Genomic DNA, 23,465 nt, shown 5'->3' with positions numbered 1-23,465 from the left:
CACTACACGCATTCTGAAACACAGGTTTGAATTTACGATTTTGTTTTTACTCTTGCAGAATCTGGAATCATTAGACCAAAAATTTCAAGAGGGATCTGTACAAACAATAGCTCCTAAAATAACATACTTGCCATTCAGCTTGGGCATTTCCTGTATGAAGTTCAGTTTTCTTTAAAGTATAAATTTAAGCCACTGTTTCAGTCATTCCACTGAACTTCAGGAACAACCAATAACAGCTTTGAACAAAACAGAAGCCATCAGACCCTTTGAAGCACCCTGTTTTAAACAGCAGCTTTTGATTAATTTGCATTCAAGGCAAAGTAGCTGGCTGTGTTAAAAAACCAAAGACCCTTGCAATTAGTATGTCCACAAGGCAACACAGGTCTCCATGCTTGTCAGCTGCAAATAAAAATACTTTCCACTGAAATTTAATTTTACTCACAAGCTAAAAATAATTAGGTACAGTCAGAATTTGAATGCAAAAGTAGATCTCTTGCAGGTCTGGAAGAACTGGCTTCTCCAGAACTCCACAAGCAAGTTACAAATTAAGCTGCTTCCAAGTGCAAAACTGCCTCAGCCCTTTGGTCTGCCCGAGTCTATTACACACACCAGCTCCATAAATGCTTGAAGAATTAAGCGGTGTTCACCGTGAGCTCACAGCACACATCTTGTGGGATTTTAAAAATCAAAACGATGCGCGCTTACCAAACACACAAAACCAACAGCCAGAGGAGAAGGAAGGCAGGGTGGTATTTGAAACTACAGATACAACTTAAAGAAGCCTACTAAGACAGGGACATTTGAACTTGCGATTTCAAGCTCACTCTGGTTCTGTGCTTCACGTGACATCTACTCAAGTTTTCACTTTCAAAAAAAAGAACATTGCCGTTAAGAAATAAAAGCTCAGCAGAGGGAAAAAGCAGGCCATGGGGAGCTATGCTGGGCCGTAACAAGCCTGGAGGCCTCCACCACTACTTTGAAACAAATGTTTCACTCTAGAACTAATAGCAAAGTCCAATACATAGATCTGAAAGCCCCAGAAGCTACCACCTATGGTAGAGTATGTAGGCCTTAAACTCAGACTCCACTGTAATAAGTACTATTTCAAAAGATAGTAAACTTCTAGGTATATGGTCTTCTAGGTATATCCTTTCTTCTGGAAAGAAGCCATTTAACAAGAAAAAAAAATGTTTTACAGGAGTTTGAGATATCATAAGCTATACCAAATTGTTAAGATAGAACTACCTTCATAAACATGGCAATTTTATGTATAGCCTTAAAAACATTTGTTTCGGTGACACTGAAGCGATAAACTTGGACTAGCCATGTACATAAAATGATCAGGGCTGCATGGATTTGCACTGGTAGATCTCCATCTCTTTCCTGGTTCTGGAAAGCACTTAAAAGCAAGATTCTAACCTGCACCTGCAAAACATTAGCGGATGCCCCAGCCCACAGGCTGAAATAAAAAGGGTCTCAAAACGAAGTCTGTCTTCCAGAGTTCTCCCCTCTCCTATACATTTCTCTCACCAGAGGATCCAGTATGTCAAGTCAGTGAGACTTATTTTAGGCTTAAAGCTATGCTCTTAATATACTATGCTCCTATTTTTACATTAATAAACCCTTGAACTTTGAGATGTGAAAAGGCAGTATCACTTACCATCTAGTAATTCTAAAGTAACTGAAGGATCTACATATTCCCACCAGTGTTTTCCATCAGTTGATACTGGAATCTCCCAGTTGGACCACTTGCAGGCCAAGTGAATGCACACACATGCTATCACTGTAGGCTTGTACTGAAGACAGAATGTAGTAAGATGAAGACTGTTGCACAAATTTCGTAATGAGGAACCAAAGGAAATCAAACATGTAAAACAGAAAACCCAAACAAATCAACCATTAACATACAGAATAAGATAACATGTCAAGCAACAGCAGTTAAACATTAGTTTATGGAACATTTTTCTGATTAAGTTCATAAGATATCTCACTGCCTTAAGAAAACAAAGGGCAGGGCATTTATCTGGTAGAAAAGTTTAATTTGCTTGTGCTATAAAAAGTGCAATGAACAGTAAATAAATTTACCAGTTATTCTACTGTACTTAAGTACTAAAAAGAAAGATGTATAATATGGTTAATTAAAATTCTACAGTAAAAACCATACAGCTGACTATGCAGTCTCTGAATGAGACAATCAGAAGAAGGTACCCAATAGTTCCACCGAAGCCAAGTGAATTACTTGTGGGCTTAGCTTTCACTAGGCCTGGATTCGTGATATTTGCAAACTCGCCTTCAGCTTCCAGCTGGCAGCAGCACAAAGACATTGGTTCAGTTTCACTGCTTTATCACAACTTTTCTTAACAGCTGTTTCAAATACAGAACCTTGCCCATCAAGGAACCACCAAGAAATATTTATTTGGAAGAGTTCTAATAACCAGCAGATATTGCTTAAACACTATCTACATGTAATGTAATCCTCTTAAATAAAGCTGAAAGTTGTTTTGCAAGAAGTAAATTGAAGTAATTGAGAATCAGGACTAAAGTCTGCTCTCAAATTCCATCTTTCTACAACAGGCTATGTATACATAATCCCCATTCGGAATCCTAGAACTTTAAATTTATGTAAAGTACTTAAGTTTTAAAACTATGTATTAAGATTAAAGAACTGTTTCTAAAAGGAAGAACGCTGGACTACTACTAGTCTATCTGAAAAGAAAAATCAGCTAGTTGAAAAGATCTTAGGCCCACTACAGTTTTATAAGTTAAGGTTGGATCAATATATTTAAAGTTAAGAGAAAACTGCCATTAACTACAAGTGTAAACTAAAAATAGTTTTGTACTTACCAAGATGCTCGAATTTCTAGGTTAAGTTTAGCTCTTTGTAATCTTTAGCTGCTATTCAGGCTACCAATTTTAGACTTATGCACTCACAATCGAGAAAATGTCATCAGAAAGCACCACTACACTTCTCATTGTGCATTTAACCCCTTTGTGCCATCAGGCCCTTGTACAATACACCGCACTGCAAACAGGAAGGTACCACCACTGTAGATGGCCCAGTCTCCTGTTGCAACAAGGGTAAGACACATGTAGGGGGCCCTGCAGTAAAGGAAGCTATAGTGTGCTACAACAGTGCAACAAAGAGGTTCAGGATAACAACCTGTTGGTAGCCATGAAATAGGATGTCTGTGCCAAATCCTTGCTTGCTGTAAGAAAAGAAAAACGGAGAGATTAAAGATCTGCACTAACTTTTCAGGTTCATTCCAAAATTAAAGCAGTTTTACCTTCCAAAAGCACCACTTGGTATTTCCACAGAACTGATCTGAATTTGGCTAACTAGCCTTTAAAATAATCTTTTCCAAGATACAGAAGAGGCCACTACATTCAGTAACTGGAGATGGACCAGTCATTCCATTCACTGACCCTCCCCCTGTACAACCCGCAGAACGGTCTCCCTTTGCTTATCTACCCTGCAAATGCCTCACACATGAGCGCGCTCTCTTCTAGGAATACCTGCTTCCCCACCCGCATCTACAGATGAGCCCTAGCATAACCCTGGGCTGCAGTAAGGCACTCAGGAAAAGCCAATTCATAGCACAGTGCGAGTTCTGCTCTTGGAGAGGAGCACGGCAGGACACCCCCCAGCACCTCCCCGAAAACAGCCGCATCTCTCTCCCAAAGCCCTATAACACAGCAAGCTCCCAAGCTAGATGGCAAAAAAAAAAAAAAAATTAAACGAGTTTTCTGCTCCCTCTAATTAAGAGCACCGCACTCATCACCTTTTGTTCCACACTTGTTAAACCTATGGCAAAGCTTCGATAGGAAATAAACAACTTCATTTTAGTTACAGTCAGGAAAAAAACCACACACGACTGCAACGTGCCAGAAGTGAAAAGCTCACAACTCAGGCTGTTACAGCCATCTAGCACTGGCCCCCACCAGTGAAACCCCAACGCTCCTCACTCAAGTAAGAGAACTTACTGTAACACGCATATAGTGGAATAGCTGGGCACAATGGTTTTAACTGAAGACTGAATGCAGCCTTCATTGAATTCTTTCTTTGACACTATCACTTGAAATCAGTACTACCTGCAGAAAGTGTATTGTTGAATTTTATGTCAAAGGGAATATTGTTAAACTTTTATTTTAATAATAATCTTTCCACAAAGTTTGAGAAAGACTGCAATGGCTTTTAAAATTTAATTTAAAAAAGCATATTTAATATGTGATTTAACTCGACTTCTAATGATTGCCGAGGGGTAGAAATCAGATTTATCTTTATGCTACACAGCTAGGTAAGTGTCATAATCTGAGAAGAATGTGGAAGTAGCAAGGTAACAGGATCCATTCCTACACACAAATTCTACTCATCCATAATAATCAAAAGGTGAACTGACAGTGTGACAGTGTTATGCCATAATGGTAACTGCATGCCAGATAACCAGGGAGTTCAACCTTTTCCTCTCCCTCCCATCAAAAAAATGTAAGGCAGTATTACCAAAAAAGAAAAAGTGAAATGAGATTATCATAACAAAACAAATGAAAATACAGAATGCTTGAATAAGACTGAAATTGATGTCTTGCTCTTCATTTTTCATCAAAGTAATGTTAAAGGATCTTCAATGATTTCTGTATTCTGTAAAGTTACAACATGTTTGAATTAAGGGACCGGACCAAGAAGCATCTCTACTCTCACTGAAATGTCCCTTTTGAACAAGGAAGAAAAGCAGATGCCAGAAAACTTCTATTTAACATCAGCTTGAAAGTTGAGTAAATCAAAACACATACCTGGAAGAAAAGAATCACATCTTGAAACACATATTTTAGCCTCAATCAAAAATTAATGTGCTAAATACCTTACCTATACTACAAGCAGTAAGATACTGTTTCAACTTATTTACAGCTAAATAATCATTATTGCCAAAACCAGCAAGAAATTTCAGCTCACAACTAAAGCCTAAGGTAACACAAGGCACAATTGAAAACATCCGTCCCAAACTCTTCTCTTACATTTAGGACAGCTTTGGTTTAGTAGAATCCATCACTAAAATTAAAGCTAATGAATTTTGGTTCCTATATTTTGGTGTGTTATTTCCTTTATAGTAGTGGAAAGTGCATCTCCAAATTAAAATAATCTTGAAGCAGAGGCTAAAACAAGCCAGCAGAGCTTCTCTGTTATAACTCACAAGTCGCAGGACTGATGACTATGACGCCAGCCATTAATAATCAGTTTTATATTTTATCATTCAGGAGTGATTTAAAACACCCACCCTGTCTCACTGCTGCAGAAGCAACCATAAGGCAGGGGATTACTAAAGTAGTAATCAAGATTTTGAAACAAGACTTGCTGTCCGATACACCTTCCAAAAGGCTACCGTCTCCAAGAAATTTCCAACTGGAAACCAAAATGCTTTTTATTGGGCATAGCCACACAATTCAACCGGTTGCAGTTCCAAGATCTCTGAGTCTTTTCTTCAACACTAGTTATCTTGGATCTTGAGATAATCATGAAAGCGTGATTGCCAAGTCACGCTTAGGAGGGTGGTAGCTGGCTATGCCTAGGACCCTGAAAACATATGTAAGCATTCCCTGGAAAGAGGGGACTGCAGATAAGGCAGGCAATATCAGAAGAGAGAAACCTTGCTGAAGTCCTGGGCAAAAGGAAAAAAGCCACAGGCTCTGAATGGAGGTATGCTGGTGGATGCCTGCTGTATCTGGAAAGGGCTGGAGCAGGCCATGGTGTAGGCATTCAGGTCTGAGCAGTCCTGGTGGCTTTACTTTCTTGAAAGTATTTAAACCTTCGGAACAGGCCAGTAAAAGCCCGAGGTGAAAGTTCAGCATGTGAAGGCCGCCTGTAGCAGTGCTGGAGTGCAGCTGGTGTTTAAGATCTTTCCACACCACTTAGTATACTAAGATTTAAATTTTCCTCTTGCGAATACCCTCTGAAAAAGCTGATTCATTCAGATTCATCTCCTCTTCTGCTGACTTTGTCTTTATCAGCCTGATTTAACCAATGGCACTTGTGCACACAGACACTATGGTATGTTTGAAGAATTTGACAGTGCAATTTCCACAAAAGATTAGTAAGGATCATGGGTGTTCAAGATACCTGATAACCTGCAGAGTAGCGAGAACAATCCTAGAAATCCTTGGGATCCAATCTTCAGTTCCAAAAGAAGGTTGTGTACCAACACAGAAAAAGGAATGACTGAAGACTTCCCAAGATGGAGATGAGGATATGGATTCCTCCCTTTCAAGTTCCACCAGCAGCAGGCTGGGAGCAGACTGATTCTGCACCAGAGGTGAAGAGGACCATGTCATGGTCTTGGCACTAGGGCAGTTTCACTGCTGATCATTCAACTAGCATTCAAGCCAGTAAGTTAGTTTGACACCAGAACAGTTTTTGGTGTTTTGGTGTTGAGTTTTTTTGATTATTTTGTTTTTCTTTTCTCTTTTCTTCTCTCTTCAGTACCGGAGCATCCTTGGAATGGGCACTGAAGCTTGCTGACAGGCCTTCACAGATCCACTGCCTTCAAATTCCTCAGAGGACCTGTGGGATCCTAAGGAATGATGGTCTTGCTCCTCTTCTCAGTCTCTTGACACTGAGGAAGAATGGTGCAGAAAAAAGACTGAGCCCACACCATTTTCCTTGTCTACTAGACTGACCAAACTGTAAAGATGGAACAATTTCATCAACCCATGAATCTCTGAAAACCAGAAGGAATAATTAGATACCTTATGCCTGAACATCATGAGTCATTATGTATCCCTCCAGTCACCCCTTATCTGCAATGATCTGTGTTGTCTAACACAACACTCAGAAAGGCTTTCAATCTTTGAGATGAAGAATTCAACTTTTTCTTTAGTTGTATGTTGAAGCAATTATGTTTATTTGCACCAATGTCCACTTACTAGTCCATCTTCAGCTTCCAGCAATTGATTCTGGTATGCCACTATGAGACTAGACAGTTTTCTGACAAAGGACTTGGCTGAATCCTTTGAGCATCAGCAACAGAACCTGGGTTGTTGGGGGTTTTTTTCATTTTGTTTTTAAAGGGGGTAGCTTACAGATTAACAGGTAACAGTGACAGCATAAAGCACATTACCCTGGATGCAAGACAACAGAAAGTGATAGAGAGAATCAGCCATCCTCTTAGCCACTTAAGTTTAGCCAGCAAAAGGGCATCTTCTCACCACATGGCGATTCAGTGCACACACGCTAAGCCAAAACCTTAAGTACACTTGCATACCTCAGCTAACTTTGTTGCCTCTCTGTTGATACTTAAATAGTCAGCCACATTATATTCCTTCCTTCCTTCTCTCCCCAAACATGCAGTTGGAGGTTTTAATCATAACAGTCTTGGATAAGTTAATCACCTTTAATAAAAAAGGTATCTCTGCCTTCTGAAATAGTGCTTTTTGTCCAAGACATGTTACCAGAACTGGATGAAGCAACTTTGCATTTCTTTAACTTCTCAGTCAATCCCTTTAGCACTAAAGGCTTAACACTGACAAGTCTTAGATATATTTTGAAAGCTTCAGGACTTGATATCTAAGTGTTGCACCTATTCACATTAAAACAACACACTCTCCAATAAATAAATGTTAAGAGATGGAGAACTAAAATCATACCACCGCATCTTTGAAGATATATCACTGTGCCCACAAGCCCATCTCTTTATTCACTCAATACATAAGACTAATGTTCCACAGCAATTATTCTCTACTTGCTTGACTTGCATGCATGACTACAGATTTCATGCTCAATGTTTTTAATTTATGGATTAATTTGTTTTCTTTTTTTTTTTTTTTTTTAGTATGAGGTACTCGAGTCTTGTGTTCACAGCGTATAACATCCCTAGGAGGGGCATATGCTGACAAGAATTCCTTTTGCATACACACATACTCATGAGCACACCTACTCCAGTGAGTAGGTTTTCAAGCATCAGATGTATTACATTCACTTTGCACCAGTCCTTGAGGTACAGGGATTTTCAGCCCTCACTGGAGTCTTCAGATTTCAAGACTTGGTATAATTTTAGAATTCTAAGCATTTTGTTAAACTGTGCTGACATTAAATACTAGCTTTAAAATGTCAAATTAAAAAATTAGCATGTACCTTCAATGTATGAATTTTGTCAGTACACAAAAGTAGCATACAAAACACAAAGGAAAAAGCTGAACTGTCTTAGAGTGGTATCTACCCCTGACTAAAGGAAATCAAGTTTGTGTAGCAGTATGCCTTTCTTCTTGTAGGCTCAAGTCAAATACTCTTGCTAAGGTGGAAATCCTGATGCAGCTACAATACTGCCTGCCACCCCTCCCCACAGCCCCAAATACGAAGCAGAAGTGCAGGGGCCCACACAAAACAGGGAAATATGTGCTCACATTTACATTGACCAACAGCTAAGAAAATCCAAAGCAAAACCCTACAGAGCTGCTGAGGCACACTATTGAGACTTCAGGTGCAATTAGACTTATGCACCAAGTCACAACCAAATCTGGACAGAAAGCAAAGAATAGTTATCTTATAGCAAGAATAGCAATAAAGCTACTTTATATGCAAATAAGTTACAGCACCAGTCCTACTCAGAATCAAACTCTGAAGACACCACACCAGTAAGCTACTTTAAAATGAGATACTTTTCCTTCAAAGAACAACTTTAATTCTAGAGTTACTACAAAACAGATCTAGTTAACATGATTAAGTTGTATCTAGCTTTCCTACACCTTATAGTGAAAAAAACCCAAAAGACTTTGAAGCACTTAACTTTGCATTTTTCACTGCAAAAACAGCTAATGACTAAAGACTAACAACCATGGTCTGATCATTTCCAAACACTTTTTAATTAAGGAACATAAAGTGAAAAGCTTATTTTAGGTGCTTTTACAACCGATTCCTAATTTTTTTCATCCTCCATCTTATGAGAGGATTTTTTTTCTTTTTTTAAAGCTCCAAAGGAAACCAATTTAAGAATTACAGAAGGTGTGCCAAAATTCAACAAAAAATATTAAAGAACAAAACAGGTTTCTAGCCAGAGTCACATTAATGGGCTGCATACAAGTTAGAGGACATGATTGTTTAACAAAAGGTTTGGGGTTTGGTGCTACCACCCAAAACACGTAAGTACACCCTGCTCCAGAAAAACAATTAGTCACATCTTGAAGAATTTGCATGTGATAGCAGACCTGCTATGCACTCTCTTCATCCCTCAGTTCATTACCTAAAAAGATTTGCTAAGACAGAAAGCTAGCGTTAGCCATTAACCAACATGCAGACTAAACTTCACTTGGTAAAACTACTTCAGAGTGAAAATAATCAATCCAGAACGATACTAAGTAGTCGGCTATTCAGTTTTCAACTAGTTACTGCTTCTGTCATTTGAGAAAACACAGAACAGACGTTATTAAAATCAAAGCTAATAAGAAAGCAAAAAAAATTATGAAGGACAGAGAACTGGACTCTTTATCAAACTCTAAAGGTTAAGATCAAGCTTTTAGTAATTAGCTTTAAACAAAATCTTTGGATAACATAGTTGGTGAAGATCATATTAGACAAATAACATCACCTTCAAATTTTACTAGAAAGGTAAAAAAGGACTTACAGAAGCGGTTAAAAGTCACTGACCTCTCACTAATTGCGTACATTTCACAACATCTGTATGTGGATGTTCAATGGTAATCTCAAAACCTGAAGAGTTACGAATACATTTTAGAATTATACACTTGCATCTGTAAAATAAAAAAACAACCCCCTTTTGTTTCCCCACAGACCTAAAATGCTTGCTAAACCTTTGCACTGCAGATCAAGTAACACTATTTAACTGCCTTTTATTCCACACCTTTTCATACTTTTGGATGGTAGATGGTATAGCCACTTCAAGACCAATTAGTAAAACATTCCTTCAGTAATCTCAAGTCCTATATGTATATAGCCTGGGAAGTTACTGTATTTTTAAAGTTGAACATATCTGAACAGTTTCTAGTACATTAATAAGTCACTAAAAAGCTTTACTACAGACACACTGAAATACATGTGTGCGCATGTGCACTTTATTCATTGATTTCTGGGACTTAAACATGTTGCATCTATGAAACTACAAATTAAGTCAATTTGTAGGTCAGTGACTTAAGAAACCTTTCTTTGTTTATGACACTACTTTAGGAATTAGGTCACCACTGTTAGCTTTTTTTTTTTTTTAAAAACAACATACTCAAAGTGGTATTTAAGATTATCTGAGTAAGTCAGTGTTCTCAGGCCTGCTAGCTGTAATTGTCTCTATGTATTTTACTTTAAAGTCAGAAGTGTTTCTTATCAGAACATTCCATTTCAAATTTTGGAATTACCTGAATCCATTAAATGGTTACACTATGACTTGTGATGTTCAAAGGTAGTAACCCTGCTCAATTACATGAAGTTCTTCTATTGAAAGGCAAAATGGGGAAGAGCACTTGGTATAAAGCTCTTCCCAATTGCTTCACAACACATACACAGCTAATCTAGTATAACATGTTACCGTATATGCAGAAATATCAATGTAGTTACTACTTTGGAGTAAAATCTATTTGGAAGGGTACAGATTTCTACCCCATCAAACTGTTAGAAACATCTATTTCACAAGTATAAATATGCCTTTTTTTCTCCAAAGTGAACACAACAGAACTGCTAATACGAAACTAAATTCACAGGTCAGAAGTTGTACAGGAAACCAGTAAAATTCTAGTGTACCAATAGCAGATTAAAAATCCAGTTACTTGGGTCCCATTACTTCTTCATGGTAAGTTGGCTGCACAGGAGATAGTTAGAAAGACATACCTAAAGTTTGAAGCATTATTGTTTCAAGTATAACCAGCTCTTGGGCTTGCTGAAGGTATGCCTGAAACAAATAAGCAAACAGGTCAAGACGTAGCTATCTATTGTCTCAAAATTTTAATCACACACCTCCTATTTGAATACTGGTACTAGCAACACAAGTTAAGACCACTACCCAAGCCAGTTAGAACTGACAACCCAGAACACTTCACTGTGGTAATACCTTCTTCTACCAGTATAAGCAAATTACTGCAAATTCAGTTATAGCAGCCTAACCACCTTTCACAGTAAGATTTACTTAGTCTGCGTCTCATATAATCTATTCCAGCAAAGCATTTTTGCGAGAAGGTGGGGGATGCTATAAGAATTACGAAGGCTTGCCAGTGCAAATCAACTCAAATATCTCTAGGCAGGTAATCCATTTTACTTTAAAATACAGCTGGAGATACTCAGCTGGCCTGTGTTAAGCTATCTTAAGCTTGTAGGCTCAAACACATATATATATCCCTCCATGTGTCATTCCAAGAACTGGGAGCATAGCAAAAGTGCTCAAATAGTTTTATGTGTCAGCTGAGGTCCAGCAGGGTATAACTAGCTCAGCCTGACCTTCAAGCAGAACAACTCTGGTGCATTTCCACCATACTTCCTCATATGTTTGGTTTCAGGAAGACTCATCTCGGGAAAGAAAATGTCAACTATAAAGTAAGTGGAAGCTGTACAAGCTTTGGCAAATGAAAGGAAGACCAACGTATAGCAGAGGTAGCAGCTGACAACTGTATCGCATCCTTTAAAACAGAATGTAGACAACGGTGCACAGTGAGCCTCTGGCTGAGAAAGACGAACCCAGCGTCCTGAACTCCTCTCTGCGCAAACGGTGTGACTTACGGAATCACACATGGAACCTCTTATTTAACGTCTAGTCTTCTACTATACATGAAGAAGTCTTAAAAATAATGCAAGCTCAAGATGGAGCAATCTCTTCAAGTTTCATAACACAAATATTTGAGTCTTTAATAAGTTATATTAAGTAATACAAAAGACTTAAATGGTGTAAAAACAAAAGTTTCTTCTAGTTTGCAGACAGCAATAAATCCAGTCAAGACAATGTAACAGATCATTACATGAAATGTCATCTGATTATCTTTAAAACCATGACTTCCACCTACGTCACTCTTTGTATCCAGTTGTGGCTCTTGAGGATGAAGACAGGCATGTGCTACTTTAATAACATGTTCAAGTTTCCGTGGCTGTTCTTCCACTTTTGCAGCCAAAAACAATGCCGTAGGAGATATTATCTGAAGAAGAAAAACACATGTACTTTTTAACTTTTTACAAGTAGGACTTGAACTTTTATGGAGAGTCTAAACTGGTAATTAGAAAAGGTTTAAGGAGTTGGATTTTTTTTTTTTTTAACAGTTCTGAAATCATGCAAGGCAACAAAAATAACTAGTCATGTTTTATAACTGATGTAATCCTCTCAGCAGCACAGGGAAGGAGTAGCATAAATGCTAAATTACATTTGTGAGTAAGATGTTCGAGGTCAAACTAATTCTAGTTCAACATGAATAGATTTGGTCCGAAGATTTAGTCACACTAGAACAGGCTGTTTCAAGTTAAATATACTTTGTGAGAAAGTTCATCCAATTTCTTGCACAGTAGTGAACCATTACACCATCTTTTCAGTAAAAGTCAAAACAGCTGATCACAAGTTCTGCTAGCATTTGATTCTCCTAAAAAGCAAGAAACTTTGCAGAGAACTTTAAGGAAAACAGCTTGTTACATAAACATAGGTTGTATAAGTAAAAGCTTACTCTTAGAAACTTTACTATATACCCAGCAGTATCTGGTGAACAAAGCACAAGGATTCATAAAACAGCAGTTACATCAAATGTTGGTGAAGACTACAAATTACATTTAAAGACGAAAATTTTAATAAAAGTCTAGGTGTCACACGTTGGCAGCAAAGCACCCATTCACAGTTCAGTATCAGCTAGGAGTTAGCTATGAAGTAGAGTTCTGATGCCTAGTTATCAGCTAGAATGACCGATGTATCTATATACAGAACATGGCTAACCATAAATGACTTAGAAGAATCAGGGTCCTCTTTGTATGCAAAAGTTGCCCATGTTAAACAGGAATTAAACCGACAGTAGAAATCTTCGTGTACACATGAGCAGATTAAATTGGTTAAAATTAAGCCAGTATAAAGCATTTATTCAGAGATTGAAATGGCTGCTTGTTGAGTATTTAATTAATGCATGGTGCAAGCAGTGCAGGTATTGGATTTCTCATTCAATGTCCAAGTAGAACTAGACCGAATGAACTGAATAGCAGCCATACTTCCCCCCTAAAGTGAGGTTTACTTTATTTTTTGGTCAGCAAGCAGCCCCTTTGTCATGCCAAAATGAAACATTTGCTATAAAAATTCGCAATATATGAAAAACTGCAACGAACTAATTAGAATTGAACATTTAAGTGATTACCCATTACATTTCAGGAGCTTTCAAATGTATTGAGGGAGTACTTTTTGCCTCCTTAAATCACTTTGAAATGTCCACTTGGATCTTAAGTAAAACTTGTAAGTTGGCAGACTGGAGGAAAACTAACACCCTGGGAAGGTGATACCCTTTGATGCATAGAAACGTGCCATGAAGAAATCTAGTATTCTAAAAAACCCCAAATCACCCAAAACAAGTCACAGGGAGCAAATTCTTCCACAATAGAGACAAAAGAACCACCTTCTTTTTAAGAAGCTTGTAACTTAAGCCTTACAAATGAATGAAATAAAAACCTGAAGTCAGGTGTTGCTGAACAAGGCCATATTAAGACTTCTGATGATTTTTGAGAAGTTCCTACCCACGTTGCTTGAAGTAATCATTTGAAATTCTGGAAGAAATTCCCTTTGCTAGGGACATACTACTTGAAATATGTCTCACTTAAGCTGGGAGAGAAACTTTTAAACACTAAATGTGAAGTAAAGACTTTCTGGAGTTCAGAAAGCTAGAGTATCAACCGTTTTGAAGTACCAGAAGATGTACGGTAGCACACACATGTATAACCCAACCTACACATGCCACATAAAGACAAACTGTGCTCCTGCCCAGTAATGCATGAGCCCAGGCAAACCTCTTTCATTTACAGTTGTTTCATCCATATAAACCCTCTGGGTAACCTCTCCCCAGTGTGCTTCAATGATTTAGGGCAGGCATAACCAAGGAAGGTGTCTGAGGCTAGCACCTTCTACACCAGGGCCAGCCTAAGAGGAAGGATTACATTCTCAGACATAATCCCGAGCTTTTGGGAAAAGCCAGAATAGCAGACAGGGCCAGGAAACCAGGGAAACATGAACGACAGAGAAGAAAGGAAATTGGGAATGTTAAAGAATCAACAGAGTTATGAAGAAACAAGTTTGACAAGACATTGGACAGAAACGCGGAGGTATTAATGAGGACACCAAAGAGACTAGAACTGGTTCAATTTTTTTTTTTTTACTCAGGACAAAGGATACAATGAGGTAGACCATGATGGACTGAAAGCTAAGGCTCAACATAGTGAAGTCATTGAGGAAGGAAAGTTAAGTCATGAAGTGTACGGAATCAGAAATAGAATGGATAATGGGAAGAAGCTTTAATAGAAAGTAAGTAGAAGATCCTTTCCATCTCCCCGGGATCACACAATTTCCTTTTTTTTTTTTAGATTTAAAACAAACCAAGCAGATATTCAGTCAGTAAGCTGTAGCAGTTACCCCTACTGCTGGGCAGAAGAACAAAAGCAACTGCACTGTGAGCCATGAACTGTTGCTCCCTGCTGTTCTCCCCCTCTCTCTAGTCTTATCATCCCCACCAAGCATCACACACTTATCCCCAAGTACCTGCATTCAGGCCTTACAGTTTTTCTAGCTTTGTGTACAAGTTTAATCCAAATATATCCTAACACAAGGTCTCTTTCTACACAGTTTGTGGGTATAGTTACACATACATGGAATTTTCACAATTTACCTTTCTGAAAAATCAACTTCCAACAATTAACATGACTGAAAATATTTACATTTCACAGACATTCGTTGAACCAAGTCACAAATAACTGCACAATTAAATCATCAGAAAATTGTCACTCACTATTATTCTATGTTTGACTGCACTGAAGTTTTACTTCATTCCAAAAAAGCACCTTCTTCATCAGGCTGACTTCAGGATATTTTCTAATTTACTGAAATAGATCAGTTCTGGCCAAGAAGTCTCCACACAATTCCTGATCTCCAAGACCTTACATAAAACACAGTTCTGGAGGCTGATTTAAGTCAAACTGATTAACTGGCATTTAACTCTGGTTCATCAGAAATCTATGTACACCCCAATTATCTATTTCCTTACAAAAAAGAAGTGGTGGCTTCTGGCCAAAGAATTTCAGGTTTTTGTCTTGGTTCTCATTCCCAGTTTAGAGTAGGTCAGTATTCTTGTCTCCCTTAGTATTTATTCAGGAAAACAGACATCCTAATAGAATTTCAGACTTGGCATGCATACAGTCTTCAGTGAAGACGACACACCCTGCTAAGCGTACAACTGGCAAAGTTACTCAAATGCTTTCATTCATTTCCAATTCTCAAAAATGACAGAAAAAGCAAAGTAGAACAAAAAAGCAAAATTAAAGACACAGACTTGACAAAGCTGTAAGCTTGCTATATATAAACATCTTCATCTGACATAAAACAAATGAAGTAATTTAAAGTTATCTACCATGCACCCAAAATATTCTTTAAGACTTCAAGAAATATCTTCAGAAGAACATACGTGATTTATGAAATTAAATCCCATTTTTGTACTAGCTGAGAATCTCAGAAACCAAGTCCCACTGAAATAGAAAAACCAAAACATAAGAGCCTTATTACGACAGTCCAAGAGCATTATACAGCAAGTTTATTGGTAAATGTGGTACAAGTCCTTTTTCACTTAAAAAGTACAAGACATATTGTAAAAACAGCATTGCTACAATGAAGGCATTTGGAATAATCTCAGAATACATCTGCAGCATGCACGTAGTTTCCCCGAGAACTCCCTCTCCCTTTTAATGCCAATTATTAGTACGTTTTTAGACTCGATAGAAATTAGCTTAAGACATTAAGTGGTCCCAGTCTATGACAGAGGTTTTTCAAGTGCAAAGAGTTGCAAGGTTTTTTTATTATAACCAGAAGCTCACATTACATAAAAATCAGCAAATATGTTAAATCGCAAGATTAAAAACAGAACTGAAGTGGTCCAAAACAGCCTTGCTAAAGTTTGGTGCATATTATAAAAGTTTTAAGAACTTTGCACAACTGCAGAGTCAATTGTTTAATACTGCAATTTGGACAGGGCACAAGAGACAGGAAGGGAATACAGAGGGATGGGAAACAAAAAAACCCTCCACACAACTCACCTACCTTGCACCTCAGAGAAAAAATTCCTCCTGCACCCTTCTTTATGCACTTTACTAAGTTCCACTGCATGTCACACAAAAACCCCTTGACATCATCAAGTATATTTTCAACTGGTTGTTTGATACTCCACATGGCATTTCTAAGGATTACATTTTAAAATAGAGCTACCATTTGGATGCCTTACCTCTCATTTCCAGCATACCAAGGATTTTTCCCCCTTCTCTGTTCTTCAAATCACAGTGTACTGAAGAATAAGCCTCTAAAAGAGGTATTTGCTATACAACAATATCAAACACACTAAGTACTACAGAAACAGTATTTCCAGAACAATTTTAATTTTCAAGATATTTTGAAGTATAACAGTCAGGCTAGTACTTCCTACAAAAAGCCAGCAAGCTCCCTCCCCACCCTGGTATTAGCACTAACTTTATACTCAGCAAACCAAAGTTACTATGCCCTGGTCAACAGTAACATAGAAAGAATAATTTGTACTACTGCTGAGGAGATCCATAGTAGTTCTTGAAACGTCATTTGCATAGCTAGGGAAAATTAGTAGCCAGGACATCCTATTCTGCTTACCAGAATTGGTAAAGCAAGTTTCCACCCTATTACTGGGGAACAGCAACCTTGCAAGTTCTTAACCTGCTTTGATTGCAACATCAAAACCCCAACACATTCTTCATTGCAACTAAATGTACATACTTCGCAGATAATCCATAGCAATTCAAAAGTGACTTGCTAGCCTACAGTAACTGCAAAAATAGGGATGTTTGGTCATTAGAGCAGTAAATGTAATACATTCAAAATGAACCAAGACTACATTAACTGGTACGTGCCACCTCTGTGGCTCTACAGATTGAAGATACTGTTGGGAATTCTGTTCCCTATTCACAGTTGACTCAAGATCTTGAAAGCCTGTAAAATTGTTTAGCAGTAACTTATATTGAAGAAAAAAAAAAGACAAGACAACAGCTATTCAGTAAATGAGCTTCCACTAGAAGACCTGTTTATTAACAATTAAGTGCATGTGACATATGTAAGACATACATGTGTATTTGTATAACCCAGCAATTATATGTGATGATAAATATGCAAGTGTTTATTACTGGACTAAAAACATTAACCTACCAATAAAGCAAGAAAACAAAGGCTACATTTTTTCAGCTAGAGATCATAAGGCATTCTGACTAATGGCCATCTAATTTTCTAGCCCCAGCCTTCAGATTCCTTCTTGCCATGGATAAACATCACTACATGCACACAACAAAGAAACATATATCACATACTGTAGAAAATTTTAGCTACGTCTTAGCTTCAAGACTGCCAGTACCTTACTATTTAATTTCTAAGGGTTAGTTTCTTCTTGCAGTGGATGAATATTGTTACATTTTTTAGCCTGCCAAGTACTCCGGAGATTTGATATTAAGTATTTATTACAGTCCTTGGCTTTTGCTTTCTCTACAGAGAACCTGCCAGATGGTTTGGGAGTATTTATAAGTGACTCACATTCACTCTGAGACCACCCCCTTTACCCTATAGGAAAATAAGTAAGAAAACGCATTTGCCCATCAGTACACACACAAACCTGCTGTCTGGCCTTATACTCTAAGAACTACAGAAAGTAATTCAGCAGGAATCAGCATTACTGACTGCTAACTTGAAGTGCACTTGCCTTCAACTTTTATTTGAATACTATTATCTGAGAATTAATTTAACAATACACTTCCTCCCTCTGCAATAGTTGCAGTTTCCATGGCATTCAGCCCTTACATAGCTTTCTTGTGAATTTTAAGATTCATAAATATAAATTAAGGCATAGTTTTCATAACAAGGGCACTATATATCCAAATACTACTGTGCTTCCAGTTCCAAGTGACCGGCACTTTCCAGTGAAAACCCAAACACAGCAGCTAAAGCTTCTTGCTACCTAAATCTATCCCAGATTACCAGACGACAGTACAAACAGTAATACAGCAGGCGATGTATATAACACAAGCCCTGGCCACAGCCCAGGCTCTGCACAGAGTGACTTCTCCATTCCAAGCAGCTCTGCCTAGTTTATCAAGTCCACAAACCATCCACAGTCACAGAAAACTCTGGATGCCTCACCAGCTCCTCTTCCACTGGCTACAGGTTACTGCTACATGGGCAGGTACACAGAGGGGAGAAAGATGGAACAACTGTTTTACTGCCTTCACTTAATATATTACAGAAACACTTTCGAAGGGCATATTCCACCACAAAGCCTGCTGGAATTTGATTCTCATGTGTGCTATTCTTGCTCTAAAACTAGAAAACTGTTTTAGGGAAGTACATTTTGATTTATATGTATATCCATTCAATACATAGCTCTCTATCACTACATAAACAAAACCTACATTATAAATTTATTCCAGTTAAACTGTTTCAGGCTTATGCACACTTAGCTCAGGTTGTACTTAAACACTTAGATTTTATTACATAAAGACCTGTAACACCACAGTTTTGGTAACAAACTTGCTGGAAGTTTGAATTTACCTCAGATTTTGCACAAAAATAATTAAATACACTTCTGAAATGTACCTACAAACTAAGATGTAGGTCCTGCCAAATAAACATCAAATAAGATGTCCATTTGCTCAGCCAACAATGACAAACAAATTCATGCCAGACAAAAGAGTTCGCTAACACTGTAACCCACTGTGTACCTGCCCAAATTTCAGACAGTGAAAGGTTTGCAAGATTCTACCCCTTGGTAGACCAAGGTCTGCTCTGGTCTAGACCCTAACATCTGTCACAGTCTCAATCTGCTTATTTTATCATGAAAAACCAAGATCTGAGAAAACTCATCCTCACCACTTAGTGATATACCACCATCATTATTAACTGTTCTTGCACAGTTAGTACAAAATATCGATTAAAAGTACTTTTTTAAAAAAAAAAAAAAAACAACCAAGAATACCTAGAATATTATATTATTATTTTTTTAACTATTACATCCAATACTGGACATAAAAAAAAAAGGCCTGAAATTTTCAAGTTGGTCTCTCAAGTTCCATACTTGTCAATTACAGGTAGTATTTTTACTGAAGAATTCAGTTCTTCATAACACATTCGGTATTCAGATTCAGCATATTCAGTTCATTAGTTAAAACAGGAGAGCTAGCATTTCCTCATCAGATTTAAAGATTTTTCTTGTCTAATATGACTTATCATCACACTGCTTAAGACTAGGCTAGTTAAATGAATTTACACTGTTTTTCAAGAACAGATACATAATCCATATGGATACACACATAACCGTATTATAATTGTCAGACACACCATGCTAGCACTACCACTGACTTCATTAAGAAAAATGTGTGTTCCTACACATCAGTCTTTCAAACTGCAGCACATAAGTGCTAGCCAGATTCAAAACATCTAAATGCATTCTTCACACATCTGAAATGTGTTTGCTGATGGTGCCTAGTTTTTTATTTCAATGGCAGAAGATAAAATCTAATTGCCACTAGTTAATTCAAAGTTGAAAGAAGTATCATTATTGCTTCTAAACCACTGATAAGGAGCTAGAATTCCTATAAACAGACCAAACTTTACAATCCAGCAAAGGAATATAACACTTGTCAGTTAGACTGCCAAAATTATGGGCATATTATTACTGCATATAAAATCATACTTACATTTCGATTAAATTTTGTGAAGGAGTGATGCATATAAAACCTGTGCATGTAAACAATTGCAGTATTTATCGTAAGCTGAGATCTGGAAGATGAAATTAAGGAAACACTACATATTAAGAAAATTGTTTACAAGAACTGAAAGCAATGTGCTTTCTACATCAATCATTGCTTTCAACATACTGTCTTCAGCTGAAAATGAATTAAGGATGTGACACTTCAGAACTTAACTGATATTAATACGTATCTTTCCCATCTGCTCCGCAGACAATGTGGAGATTCCTATACCAGACTAGCCACATCTCACTCATTGAATGAAAACTCCTCAATGGGCGACACACACTAAAATACTGTCTCAAGCGCTTTTGGTTTGTTCTAATTCAACTATTTCAGCGGGGGATTTGAGGTTTTACTCTTACTCTGATTCGTTTTTTTAAATCAGATTAAAGAATGGCTAACGAGGAGACGTCCGTTTCAAGGAAGACGAGTCTGCAAGCAACTGGGATCTACTTTAAAAGTGTGTAAACCCGCAGCTATCGGCACAAACGCGGCTAAAAGGCTGGGTCGGAGACCTGAGGCGTCTCTACACCCAGCCCGAGAGCCCGCGACCCGTGCCTCCCTAACACGCCGACAAAGAACGCGAAGCGGGGGCTCCGCGAGGCTCCTCCTCCCATTCTGTGCCTCAAGGCCACAGCTCCATCCCACGAGAGCGCCGTTCCCCGGCTGCCGAGGGAGCGGGAAGAGTCCCGGGGAGGGTTCCCACACGGGGGGGGGGGGGGAGAAGGCGCTCCCGCCGCTCCGCCACAGCCCGCCCAGGCGGCGGGTAACGGCGCCGCCCGCCCCGGCCCCTCGCCTCCCTCAGCCCGGCCCGCGGCCCGCTCCCGCCCGGCCCCGCCACCCCACAGGCCCCGCTCGGATACACGTTGAGGCGCTGGCCCATATCTTGAATGAGGTTGGCCGCCTGCTGCCGGTACGAGAGCTCCTTGTCGGCCTCCACGCCGCAGCGCCGCGAGGGCGTGTTCTCCAGCTGCTCGCGGCTGAAGAACCAGCGCGACGCCGTCGAGGAGCCGCCGCCGCCCCGCGTCGAGCAGCCCGCGCCTGAGCCCGCCGCTGCCGCCATGACACTTCCTCCCCCTCCCTCCGCGGCCCCGCCCGCCGGCGGCAGCACCGCGCCCGGCCCCTCCCCCCCGCCCTCCATTGCGACTCTCGCGAGAACTGGCGGCCCGGCGGGCGGGCGGCCTCCCTCCTATGCGCCCTGAACCATAGAGTCTCGCGGCAGCGCAGCAAGAGCGGCCGCGTGGGGGGAGGGTCACGTGGCCTGCAGGGCAGCAGGGGGCGGCCATAGCTCCCGCAGCACGTGACGTGGGAAGTAACGACTGCACCGGCCCCTAGAGGGACTCTGGAATACGGAAGTAGCGGCTCGCGGCCCCTCTTCATTGGCTGGCCGCCGGCGCTGATTGGCTGCGGCGCGGCGGGCCGGTGACGCGACGTAGATAAGCCCTTCCGCCGGGGGCGGGGCGGTGGCCGTTGGGGCGTGCGGGAGCGTGCTTGCGTGAGGCGGCTCTCGCGGCGTCCCCTCAGAGAGGGCGGGTTCCCGCTTGGGCTGGGTTTGGGAAGGGGAGAAGCCGTCAGAAGCGCCGTGCTTCGGGAAACAGCGGGCAAACCGAGGGGGTTTTCAGCTGCGAGGGGAGTTTCCCTCAGGTACCGGGTTGTGGCTGTCCTGTGACCGGCGGAGAGCAGCGGCGCGGCGGAGGGTGCAGCCGCTCGCTCCTCCTGAAGTTTTAAACTTGGCAGGCTTCTCCCGCGGCTTGTCTTGATCCCGGTTGGCTGTTGCAGTCTGGTGATTTAGTAGTAATAAATGAGCAGTTTGGTTTAGAGCCGTTGAATGTTTGCGTGTCTTTCGGGAAGAGTGAAACCCAGCATCTCTTCGGAAGAAGCAGCGGCCGGCAGGTCACGGTTTGGTGACTCTGTCCCAGCTGTCTGTAGTGACTTTTTCCAGAACCGGGAGGTGTGCGGAACAGCTCCGGCCATCCTCCGCGGTACTGTCTCGGGTTGTAGTCGTGTCTTCCTGGACTGTTAGCGTTGAGAAGACTGACGAGTTGGGACAAATAGCCTCTTACCTCTCTCAAAACCTCCCTGTTTTGGTAAAGACTTATAGATCATTTCAACCTCAGTTATTTCAAGTGATACCATTTACTGCCTCACGCATAGCACACAGCGGCACGACCAAGGGGGCAGAAGCTGTCGTATGCAGCCGGGGTGGGAGAGGATAACTTCGACTTAAGGAGCTTTGACGGATAAAAGTTACCCCTCCTGAAGATGCAGGCTATGATGTGTGATCTAGTTCTGAAACTGGCTAATGGTTCTTATGATTTAGCACCCCCTTCCTCCTTAAAACTGAGTGAATCTCAAGTCTCCCAGCATGAATGCCACTGGTTAAGTGACATCTGTTAACTTTCAGGCTTTCAGTGAAGATTGAACTCCTCCTCCCAACAGAGTGAGGCTTAAGTACTATCTGTAGGGGATAGCGACGGAGTTAGCATGGCAAGCTAGAGCCAGGCCTGTGGAGCTTGGCTGTGAGGGGGCCTCATGTCACCGATGTGCCATGTACTACCCGGAAAGCATGATCCTCCCCCACTCGGCTGCCTTTCTGATGCTTGCAGACTTGAAATAAGTTGTATGGCGGCACCAGAATAAAAGAACATCTGATTTAAGGGCTAAAATTCTTGGAAATGCTAATTGATTGTTGTGTTGGAAAGAGTAAAGAACTGGGAATAGAGGCTGCGGAGAGAAGGTGGAAAGGTCTTTAATATATTTGAAGTCACTCATTCTGCAAGAAAAATGTCAAGATTGTGAGAGGCATGCTATGCCTGTAATTCTCTTCCTGGTACCAGTGGTTGCAAACATCTAGGCAAAGCGATCCTCTCTCAAGTGGCAGGAACACTTATCGCACAGCAATTCCTGCATCTCGAGTGTATGGCGTATATGATAAATCACACCTATATAAGCAATAACTAACTTCTGCAGGTAGTATTTCTCAGGAATTTGGTGCCAAAAAGGCAGAATCAAAGCTGTCCAGTGATACCTTCTGTCCTTCCAGATTAATAGGTCCAGCAAGTCAATTATTCTCCAATTCATGGAGAAGATGCATATGCTCACGTTGTATTGAACAGGAACTTGTCCAAACCTCTCCTATGTTACACTTCAGCTACCTTTAAGAATTAAGAGCACTTCCTAAACATTTTACCCATTCCTATTTCACCCTTAAATAGTAATATGCTACCAAACGTTACCTGTACGTGGCTATCACTAAGCCTCAAACTCATTCCCAGGTGAAGCCAGGTGCCCAAGTAGTGACGCAGCCTGCATGGTAAAGTGCTGGAATGAAACATGTAACTTCTGTCTCTTACTGCTTTGGGGTAAAGAAATGCAGCCTTCTATCTTCCCTTCAGGAAAATACATAGCCCTCTTAAATTTCCTTACATCTCAAGCCCAGTCTACTCAGCAGCTCCATTTAAATCTATTTTAACACCTGCTATGACGCAGCTTACAGCTAGTTCTCACTGGGCACTCCGTA

At 40.1% G+C, this 23,465-nt stretch overlaps 1 protein-coding gene across 2 annotated transcripts in view; it reads right to left on the bottom strand.

Annotated features, from left to right (window-relative positions):
* CCNT2 (cyclin T2) overlaps positions 1 to 21,086 on the bottom strand; it is a 24,275-nt gene extending 3,189 nt beyond the window's left edge. The window contains exons 1-7 of one of the 2 annotated variants that reach the window (XM_050899808.1): positions 20,809 to 21,086; positions 19,892 to 19,973; positions 11,980 to 12,108; positions 10,817 to 10,877; positions 9,629 to 9,691; positions 3,161 to 3,206; positions 1,661 to 1,824 (exon numbers count right to left, since the gene is read on the bottom strand). In XM_050899808.1, the coding sequence (XP_050755765.1) occupies positions 1,661 to 1,824; positions 3,161 to 3,206; positions 9,629 to 9,691; positions 10,817 to 10,877; positions 11,980 to 12,108; positions 19,892 to 19,973; positions 20,809 to 21,086 (823 nt within the window). Of the gene's footprint in view, positions 1 to 1,660; positions 1,825 to 3,160; positions 3,207 to 6,109; positions 6,160 to 9,628; positions 9,692 to 10,816; positions 10,878 to 11,979; positions 12,109 to 19,891; positions 19,974 to 20,808 lie in introns of those variants that run through there. The other variant, XM_050899809.1, reaches the window with a different exon arrangement.
* Between the last annotated feature and the right edge of the window lie 2,379 nt (positions 21,087 to 23,465).

This window comes from Gymnogyps californianus, chromosome 7 (genome assembly GCF_018139145.2).
Source record: "Gymnogyps californianus isolate 813 chromosome 7, ASM1813914v2, whole genome shotgun sequence".
Lineage (NCBI taxonomy): Eukaryota > Metazoa > Chordata > Aves > Accipitriformes > Cathartidae > Gymnogyps > Gymnogyps californianus.
The sequence above is the reverse complement of the archived record's forward strand: the minus strand, read 5'-3'. Positions and strand labels throughout refer to the sequence as shown.